We start from the raw sequence: 10808 nt of genomic DNA on the forward strand, positions 1-10808 counted from the left end.
CACACACACACACACACACACACACACACACACACACACACACACACACACACACACGCACACACACAAGAACACACACACACACACAAACACACACACACACACACATACATACATACATACACACACACACACACACACACACAAACACACACACACAAACACAACACACACACACACACACACACACACACACACACACACACACACACACACACACACACACACACACACACACACACACACACACACACACACACACACACACACACATACACACATACAAAAACACACACACACACACACACACACACACACACACACACACACAGACACACACACACACACACACACACTTACTTATCTATTCCAATTTGGGCCTTCCATAGATGTCTATTGTTTTATAGGCAGCTCGTTATCAGTTCTATAGACTAACCCCACAGTAACCTTAGCACTAACAGAAAACATGACAACTATATGCAAACTACAGTTTAGTTAAATAGGTACACACACCATTATTCTTGCAGGAACTTTCTACTATCTCTAAATGATCATAAATGGATGCTGATTTGCTAACTCGTGCAACAATAAATATAACTACACTTTCACAGCAAAAGAAGAATGACAAAAACATTGACAGCCAATCAGAATCCACCGACTCTGAAGCACTTGAGCGTTTATGACAGAACTGCAACACACTTATAATAAACATAATGTTATTGTCCATTGATGTAGACACAAATATATGGATGCTTATATAGTTACTGTTATAGTTATCATTACAGTCATCGTGAGTTGTTGCGGACGCAAATATAGTTGTCCATATAAATATCATCCATTGGTGTGGATGCCAATATAGTCTAGATATCATTATAGTTATTGAAATAGTTATCATTTGTTATCTAGTAATCATTATAGTGTTAATTCTTGGTGTGAACAGGACGTTACTCCTAAAACGTACACAAAGAGCATGTAGCAGTGATGTATATAAGAGCAGAACTGAACTCAGAGAGAGCTGCTGTGTTATCATCACTACTGCTGACCAGCTACTAAACATCCCACAGATGTCCAGCTGTGGAGAAAATGTACTCTATTTCACGAAAACACACACACACAATTTTATTTATTGAACAGAATCATTAGAGAGTGAACTGCTCATAATAGCTCTTCCCAAAGGAAAGAGAGGTAGAGAAATACACACACACTCAAAAATCACACACACACACACACAAAAAAAAAAAAAAAAAACATACTCATCACTAACATGACGCTTCAACATTTTCTCAGAAGAAAGAGGGGAATTAAGGGACACAGAAAGAGAGAGATGAAAGGAAAGGCTGCCCTCAGTTATTGCCCATTGTCTTGTTGTCTTTCTCTGCTGAAATTAAACCAGTGTTTGTGCTTCAGTGATGCACAGAAAGGGCCATCTGTCACCCTCAACCACCGTTACTGCAGGGATCGCCTGTATTCCACTATAAACTATCAGACCAATATCACTTTTGAGCACAGAATAGAACAGAGATGTTGAAATACAAAAGGAAAATATGAAAAAGACATCAAACAGGGGACGGAGAGAGTGCAGGTGTCCATCCAAAGAGTGTCAGAGAAGCAGGAGGCAGAGCGGAGGGATAGAGAGAAGATTGTCAGCGTGATCTTCAGCTAAAGGTCAGCCTGGTGTCACGCTGCTAATAGGATTAATTACTGTATTTGCACCCCACCAACCCTGCATTCCCCTGTCATCACTCTCAGCCCCAGTCTGTGACAAACAGCCGCTCTTGGCTCTGCTCTGCACCACGTTTACATTTTAATGCCACATTTCTGAGAGCCTGCAGCTTGAAAAGGTGTGGGGAATACTCCAAATAATCTCTGCGTATGCATACAGCTCGCCACTCCAGTGGAGCAATCCAGATGGACACACACTCTCTGAGCTGAGCCCGGTCTGGATGTGTGTACAGGACACACACACACAACTGGAGAATTACTGCATCTGTGACACACGAGAGAGAGAGAGAGAGAGAGAGAGAGAGAGAGAGAGAGAGAGAGAGAGATGGCAGGACATGAAAGAGGATAAAATGTTATGAGACCCCTGTCATGCCCTCCACACACACACACACACACACACACACACAGAAAGGACTTACCCCTGGCAGGGTTTTCTGTTCATGAAGAGCACTTTGTGCTTTAACGGCTGACTCTCGTGCACAATACGTCAGAAAGGCACATCCTAAGACAGAAAGACACACTATTAGTATTCATTGACAGTTTATACAGTGTTTTTTCGTATATAAATACAAATAATTTTCATTAATGCAAAATTGTTATTATCAGTCATATGTAGTATATTACCTACATTTTAAATTGAAATTCACTTTTTGAATCAATGTTTTTTTTCTGTATTTCATATAGATTAAATGCAGCATGATTGCACATGATAAGTGACAAAAAATGTAATTTCACACTCATTACATTTTCCCAGTGGGGCTTCTGGGATAGCTCACCCTGAACTCTCTCTCTTTCTCTCTCACACACACACAGACGTTGGTTTTTATGTTTGTTGAGGACTCTCCAGCTGTAATGTTTTTTTGTTTTGTTTTTGTTTGTTTTTTTGTTACAGTACAAACTGAATATTCTGTCCTCCAAATACCTCTAAACCTACCCCTCACACAAAACATTTTTACATTTTTTATAAAATAATATTTAGTATGTTTTAAATGTTAATTATGACAACTCAGGAAATGTCCACATAAAGCATGTGTATGTTGTTATACCAGTGTAATAACCATGTCATTATACAAATTTGTGTCCTCATAAGTCACATACACACAAAATCACACAGCAGCTTATGCCTTCATTTATGTGAAATAAAGGAATTGATTTGAAATGTTTTTATTTTTAGTAAATGACAATGAAACACAAAAGATACAAAAGCTACTCTTTTCCATATAATGAAAGTCAATGGGGACCAGTGTGTTAAGCTCCAAAATAACAAAACAAGAATCTCGGCACCATATCAGTAGTCCATACAACATTCTTCAGAATATCTTTCATTCTTTTATGTTCCACAGAAGAAAGAAAGTCATACGGGTTCAGAACAACATGAAGGAGAGTAAATAATGACAAAATTTTCATTTTTGAACGAACTATCCCTTGAAGTCATTATTCACCAGAAAGGGGTGGAATACACTGCATGAATTTTGCACGGACTGTAACTATTTACAAAGTTGGCAAGTGTCTGATGTCTAGTGTTTTAAAACCTCTTCAGATTTTAAAGTCGTGTAATGTATCCCAGCCCTAATCTCTTGAAGACTGACTACTGCTGGTTTTTTTAATCCATTTTGTGACCAATTTTCATTAATATCCCATGCCGGGTTGCATCGTTAGCTAATGGTCGTTAGTTCCATTAAACTCTATTGGTAACGGCAGAACTTACGACCATAGTTGCTTTTGGGAAACACACCCCTGGGTGGTAACAGATTGTGCTGGATTTTGTATTTGAGTTTATTATTACTTTTATTTTGATATTCATTTTGGGCTGTGAACTGAATTTCCTCCTAGTCTCCCCCTGGCTTCCTGTTTTAAGGGGAAGTAGGTCATATCAGTTAAGTGTTCAGTGCAAGGTGCTCCATGCGGTTCCTAACATCCAAGTCCATCTTACCTTTCACAGCACACTGAGATGTAATGTCTGCAAGTAATTGTTTGATCATGATGTGAGCTTGTATTTTTGACTTGTATTTTTGAGTACCTTGTGAAATGTATGTTTGTGTATTTTCTTTTCTTTGTAGTTCCCACTTCTTTGTCTTCGTGGAGTTTATAGTGAAAGTGTTTAGTGGCTGGATTATTGTAAAACATCCAGTGAAGCCAGTGATTACGTAATCAGATTCCAAAAATTAAGTACTTGTAATAAGAGTATATTACATCTTAAAATCGTCAGATTACAGTTACTTTTAAATAGATTACATATTACTCAAACAACGGCAGTAAATTATTCCTAATTTGATTTGCCCTAATTCTTCTTCCTCTCTCTCTTTCTTAAATTTTCATTTCTAAAATTCTACCACTTTCATATATTTCGGTTTTATTTTCATCAACTCGCAAACCCCCCATAGTTCATTCATGAATCCGTGGCATAATGCAATGTTAAAACCATGATGTCATAATGTGTGTAATCCAACAGATTACATTTTAAACTATAATTTCCGTCATGCAATTTATAATCAGTAACAATCTACAATTTTTTAAGTAATCTAGCCAGCACTGTTCCGCTTCAAACCCATCTAATGGCAGCACATGTGATTTGAAAGCCACAGTGAATATTTTAACTACTTACTCATCATAGGACTCTAGTGCATGAGTCATGATGATGACCACTTCCTGGAGCTTGAATTGCCTTAATAGGTAAAGACTGGGCATTTTCTCCAAAATACAAAATTTTATTTAAAATTTCACCTTTTGTGTTCCACAAAAGAAATAAATTCATATAGATTTGAGAGGGAGTAAATGATGCCATATTTTTCACGCACGGGCAAACTATTCCCTTAAGGTCTTTCTTCTTTAATCACCTCAGTGACCTTAAACCACTGAGAAATCCACATGATTAAATCCCGGTCGAGCCCCCGAAAAGGGTTTATTCAACCCTGAACGACACGAGCGTAAACAAACACCCAGAACAGGGTTAAACCGCAGAGTGGAAACCTAATACTCAACTACAATGCACAGAAAGCAAACGAAGATGAAAACAGAGAGAGAGACGGTGAGAGAGCTTTCCTGGTATATATAATGTCCTTTTTATAGTAACACCGAACTCACGCTGTGCATTGTCATGCTTGAAGCTCCTGCAGGCGTGTGCTGCTGCTGCTACTGTCCTCCACACACACACACACACACACACACACACACACACACACACACACACACACACACACACACACCCAGCCCATGACAAAAACATCACTCATAAACACACATACACTGTAAGAAAATGCACTGTATGCCGCTGTATGTGGGTGATAAACACTTCAGAAGCTAGAATGAGTGACACTGGGTGTGTAGCATGAGCATGCACATAACCACTGCCGTGAAAGGGTTAAATCACACTGTTTATTCAAATGCGCTCTACACATGTGAGTCGTGACTGAGAAGCGCTCAGCCCCGTCCCCTCCTGAAGCGTGAACTCATGCGTCTCCTTACCTTTGTGCACGCCTGTGTACTTGTCCTTGATCACAGTCAGCTCGTAGATCTTGCCGAACTGCTCGAAGATGGGCTTGAGGTCCTTCTCCTCCAGATTGCGCGGGATCTGCCCGATGAAGAGTTTGATGGCGTCGGGCTCCTTCATTGGGTCGATGATGTGGAGAAAGTCAGAGCTCTGGCTGGTTCTGGGCGAGATGAACGTGCAGAGAGAGAGATCGGGAGAGAGAGGATGGAGGTGTGGACGTGCCTGCGGAGGCGGGGTGTGATCAAAACAATGAATGAATGAATGGATCTTCAATTTAAGCATCGTTTTAGAGCCTTTTATGTCTTATATAACTTACTGTAAAGTATTATTCTATGGTATTATTAATGCATTATCTATCATGAAATGACAACAAACAATACTTTTTTATTTATATAGCTAGTCATCTCGGTTAATACTCTTTTATTTATACACTACTTGTTATTAATGTTAATAAGGATACATAAAAATGAATATTAACCAAGATGAATAAATGCTGCTGGGTATTGCTCATTGTTAGTTCGTGTTTATTATTGTAATTGTAAAGAGTTACCAATACTGTAAAAAGTAAGTAAATATACTGCATGTGTAGTTTTTATCCCCGAAAATCAGACCCATTAAAATGACCTGACTGGTGTGAGCTATGTTTATTCATATATATCTGACTTTAATAAAACCTATTACGTTACAAGATACTGCATCTTTCCTTACTTTAATATGGTTCTTCCTGTATTAAAAAGAGGCATACAAATTGGACGTCGACTGAATATTTTATAAATAAATAAATGAACAAAAATTGTGCAGTATAACTCTGAATTCTGACGAGAAACAATAAAACAAAAGCTCTAGCTCTTGCCTGTAATTACAGCGATTATCACAAATGCACTAAAACAATGATGGCATCTTCACGCGTTCATTAGAACAAAGACAGATATGATTCCCAGAATGATGGCAGCTAGATCTGTAAATACACAGATTAATATGAATGAACGCGCGCATCCTTTGTTTAGGCGGCGGAGGCTCTGATATGGAGGTAAATCAGTAGCTAAACTCGAGAGGTTGGACATCTGAATGTGAGAACTTGTCATATTAACATTCGTATTTGTAAGTTGAAATTTACACTCACAGCTCTGATGTGAAAAGCTGAATCTTTCAATTTGCACACACAGACAATGATCAAAACATCCGTGTTTTGAATTGGAAGATGTAGATTAATAGTCACAAATGTGTTGAGATGACATACACAAATGTTTACGACATATTTACTTTTGCACTTTACTTCAGTTTCGCTGCACAACGTCAAGTAGGCACTTACAACCTCTCAGATCTGGCAGTATGAGTTCAAATCCTAGTGCTCTGACTTTTGCTACTCTTTTTGCAGTATTTCTGTTGCAAAACTCACTTGTGCACTTGTATATGCAGAGGTGAGAGCGCAGAGCCAGGGGCGGGGCTTTGGTGCGAATGAAGACATTTAATTGGTCGATGCCTGACCAATGAACAACGCCAGCCATCGCGACATGCCAAGAAAGAAATTGTGTTTTTGATTTTATGCATATGTATCAGTTATTTGTAAAACACTGCAAACTATTTTCACTGAATATCCTTAGCTTTTACAGGCTTTTTAAGACACTGCATTCATTTTGTCATTCAGGTATTATCTGGTAGACAAATAATGCAACATCTTTCATATGTAATCCCACTGCATATCGCTGTACCAGAATTGCAACATAACTCTGTTGTTTTTATTATTTTTATGATTTTGTATTCATATGTATATCCCACTGCATATTGCAGAGTAATATCGCTGCACCAGAGCAGCTGAGAAACAGTTGTGACATGCTTTGATCTCACCGCCACGCGGTCATGTGGAGCTATCAATAGTACTAAACATCTCTCGCTGTCAATCTATTTGAATGGGATTAATCAGGACAGACAGCGGTTTCACTATATTTGCAGCGATTTTTTAATTATTAACACAATGTACATTGATTGTGCATGGCTGACTACGCTTTACAATAGCATTTTATTCTGGAGATGAAACAGTATTATATTCGCATTCGCCATACTCCTTAGCAGTCAAATGTGATCAAACACCTTAAGTGGAACTTTTAACCAATAAAATAACTGTACTACATAGCTCTTACATAGCTCTTACTTAGCTCAGTCCTGTTTAGTTAATTTGAAGAGATTATGATACTAAATAATATGCGCAATAATTATGATCCATGAATGACCATTTAAAATATAACAATTTCTAATATGCTTATTATTTTATATTACAATAAGTGTAGTATTTAGGGTTAAAATAGAGAAAATGTTTTTAAATTCCAGTGCAAAGAGGCAAATTAGAGGCATTTGGTGTCCAGAAAGATAATATTCATATGTAATGCCATTGTTTAACCACTAGATGGCCTTATTGATGTTTAATAAATAGATGTATTTAGCTCTACTCTAGTTGCTCTAAACAGTATTGCTGGTCATAACTGCTTATTTTTTAGGTTTTGCTTTTTAATGTACATTTAGACATTATCAAACACTCGATTTTTAAAGTTTTTTTTATGTTGCATTTAAAAAGGTTCATTACTGACAAGCAAATTAGGAATTTAATCCAATGAAGAAGTTTAAATTATTTTTACAAATCATAAAAATAATAAAAACAACAGAGTTACGTTGCAATTTTGGTACAGCGATATGCAGTGGGATATACATATGAAAGATGTTGCATTATTGTCTACCAGATAATACCTGAATGACAAAATGAATGCAGTGTCGTAAAATCCTGTAAAAGCTAAGGATATTCAGTGAAAATAGTTTTGCAGTGTTTTACAAATAACTGATACATATGCATGAAATAAAACACATTTCTTTCTTGGCATGTCGCGGTGGCTGGCGTTGTTCATTGGTCAGGCATCGACCAATTAAATGTCTTCATTCGCACCAAAGCCCCGCCCCTGGCTCTGCGCTCTCACCTCTGCATATACAAGTGCACAAGTGAGTTTTGCAACAGGAATACTGCAAAAAAGAGTAGCAAAAGTCAGAGCGCTAGGATTTGAACTCGTACTGCCAGATCTGAGAGGTTGTGAGTGCCGACTTGACGTTGTGCAGCGAAACTGAAGTAAAGTGCAAAAGTAAATATGTCGTAAACATTTATGTATGTCATTTTACACATTTGTGACTATTAATCTACAACTTCCAATTCAAAACACGGGTGTGTTTGATCATTGTCTGTGTGTGCAAATTGAAAGATTCAGCTTTTCACATCAGAGCTGTGAGTGTAAATTTCAACTTACAAATACGAATGTTAATATGACAAGTTCTCACATTCAGATGTCCAACCTCTCGAGTTTAGCTACTGATTTACCTCCATACTCTGAAGCTCTTTGTCCGTCTCCGTTAACACATAACGATCCATGTTCACACGACAGGAAAACACGCTTATGAAGACTGAAAACAGCTCACCTAAAGGGCCGACTTTATTCTCTCAATCTTCGGATGACTCTCTATAGATCCGTGCTGCGTCCTCCGGCTCACGCGCGCTGTCACTCACTGCATCTCACGCACTGTTTCTCTAACCTCTCCTCTAAAATCACAGATTCGCCCGATTTCTTTGTAATAATGTCTTGTTATTAATATATATTTTGTGTTGTAAGCTCTTAAACAATGCACTTGAAATATTCTTTCACAGCACATGTGTTACTGGTTGTGTTTGCTCCTTTCCTCATCTCCAATTAACTCTTGTGATGTGACGTCACGCCGGTGTCTCCCTCTCACGAGCGCTTGGCAAGCTCGTGATGTAAGGGGCAGGGAACGTCTGCAACTTACAGCTCTCTTAAAACAACTCAGACGCTCACGTGTCATTCAATATGATTAGAAAATATAAGTTAAAGCATAAGTTGTGCATGTTTTATCAATGCAGTACAGGGATAGAGCACGCGCTGTTATGCAAAGGCACGCATGTAGCCAACAGTAGCACACTCTGAATGACTTGATACTGAAACACTGATTGAAAACGCTGTAACATACTTATATTAGGTTATACATAAAAAGAATACTTACTTTTCATACCCCCTTTTTAAAAAAAAAAAAAAATCGTAAATTCATTCCTCTTAAAGGGACAGTTCACTCAAAAATTAAAATCTTCTGTTAATTAACTCACCCTAAGGCCATCCAAGATGTAGGATGTTTTTTTTTTTTCTCAGTAGAACAGTAAAGACGATTTTTAGCTGGTCCTTGGTGATTCATATAAATGCAAGTCAGTGGCTGCCGGCACATTGAGAGTCAAAAAAAGCATAAACAGGCAAGACAAAATTAATAACCTGACGATATATTAAGGTCTTATGAAGCAAAATGATCGGTCTGTGCAAGAAAATGAACATTATTTACAACATTATTACCTGTAATAGAGGAGCCTCAGGCAAACGTTCTGGAGTGATGTCCGGTTCGTGAATGAATCATTCTTTTGAACTGGTTCTTTTTAACGAATGAATCAGGTCGCCAAATCAATTTGAAACTGTTCGAGAAGCACAGGTATACAAGTTACTCATTCAAAACTCACTTTCAGACCCCTGACAGTCACTTCGACTCAAAATGAGCCAAAATACCGGCGTACCTGATCCTATGATGAATGATCTGATTCAGCGCTGAGGAATCCGATGAGCCGCTGATATGCACATGCATGAAGCACCAGAAGAAAGGTGAGCTGATGAAGACTAGTTTATTCACTTTATATGCTTTAGACATGTAAAACATTCACGTTTCACATAATTATTGGGTGCTTTAATAATATAATTGCGTAAAAACTACACTAAATCACTGCGTGACTATGTAAACAAACTGGTGATTACAGAAAATAATGTAAGTAATGTTCGGTTTCTTGCACAGATGGATCATTTTGCTTCATAAAAAAATCAATATGTCTTCTGGAGCCATGGGTATTAATTTTGTTGTGCCTGTTCATGCTTTTTTCTCTCAAGTGCCGGTAGCCACTGACTTGTATTTTATAAATCACCAAGGACCTCGGTTTCAGCTAAAAATCTTCTCTACTGTTCGACTGAGAAAAAAAGTCCCCTATATCTTGGATGGCCTGAGGGTGAGTAAATTAACAACACATTTTCATTTCCGGTGAACTGTCCCTTTAATCTGGCAGACTGGTGATGGTGTAAAGCAGTGGTTCTTAATCCTCATAAGCTCTGCACATTTTGCATGTCTCCCTTATTCGTCAAACCTGATTCAGATCATCACTGGTGTTTGTGTTTTGGATGAGAATGTGTTATTTGTTGACAGTCCCTGAAGCTCCTATTGTGGTGCTGAACGCGTCACGCGGGCGCGCGCTTACAGCTGCTGTCATTTCTAGATCATCGCGCGTCATGAACTTATGTATACAGGCAGCTCATCATATTGCAATCTAATGTTGAAAGAGGATTTATAAAACAGAGCTCTGGGTATCTAAATGGATTAGCAAGCCCTTGTAAAACACATAAACGTACAACTTTAAAACATAAATATAAATCTGAACTACATATGGAAGGAAAAAATGTTTACTCCACTTATTATTAACATCAGATGTAACTGTTTATTGACAATTAGTGTATCACATCAG

At 38.0% G+C, this 10808-nt stretch overlaps 1 protein-coding gene across 3 annotated transcripts in view; it reads right to left on the reverse strand.

Moving 5' to 3' along the window:
• celf3b (cugbp, Elav-like family member 3b) overlaps nt 1-8951 on the reverse strand; it is a 32710-nt gene extending 23759 nt beyond the window's left edge. For 2 of the 3 annotated variants that reach the window (XM_042755502.1, XM_042755500.1), the window contains exons 1-3: nt 8669-8950; nt 5188-5434; nt 2142-2224 (exon numbers count right to left, since the gene is read on the reverse strand). In XM_042755502.1, coding sequence (XP_042611436.1) covers nt 2142-2224; nt 5188-5332 — 228 coding nt within the window. In that variant the 5' untranslated portion in view covers nt 5333-5434; nt 8669-8950. Of the gene's footprint in view, nt 1-2141; nt 2225-5187; nt 5435-8668 lie in introns of all 3 variants that reach the window. The other variant, XM_042755501.1, reaches the window with a different exon arrangement.
• Nucleotides 8952-10808: the final 1857 nt, after the last annotated feature.

Source organism: Cyprinus carpio, unplaced genomic scaffold (genome assembly GCF_018340385.1).
Source record: "Cyprinus carpio isolate SPL01 unplaced genomic scaffold, ASM1834038v1 S000006714, whole genome shotgun sequence".
Classification (NCBI taxonomy): Eukaryota; Metazoa; Chordata; class Actinopteri; order Cypriniformes; family Cyprinidae; genus Cyprinus; species Cyprinus carpio.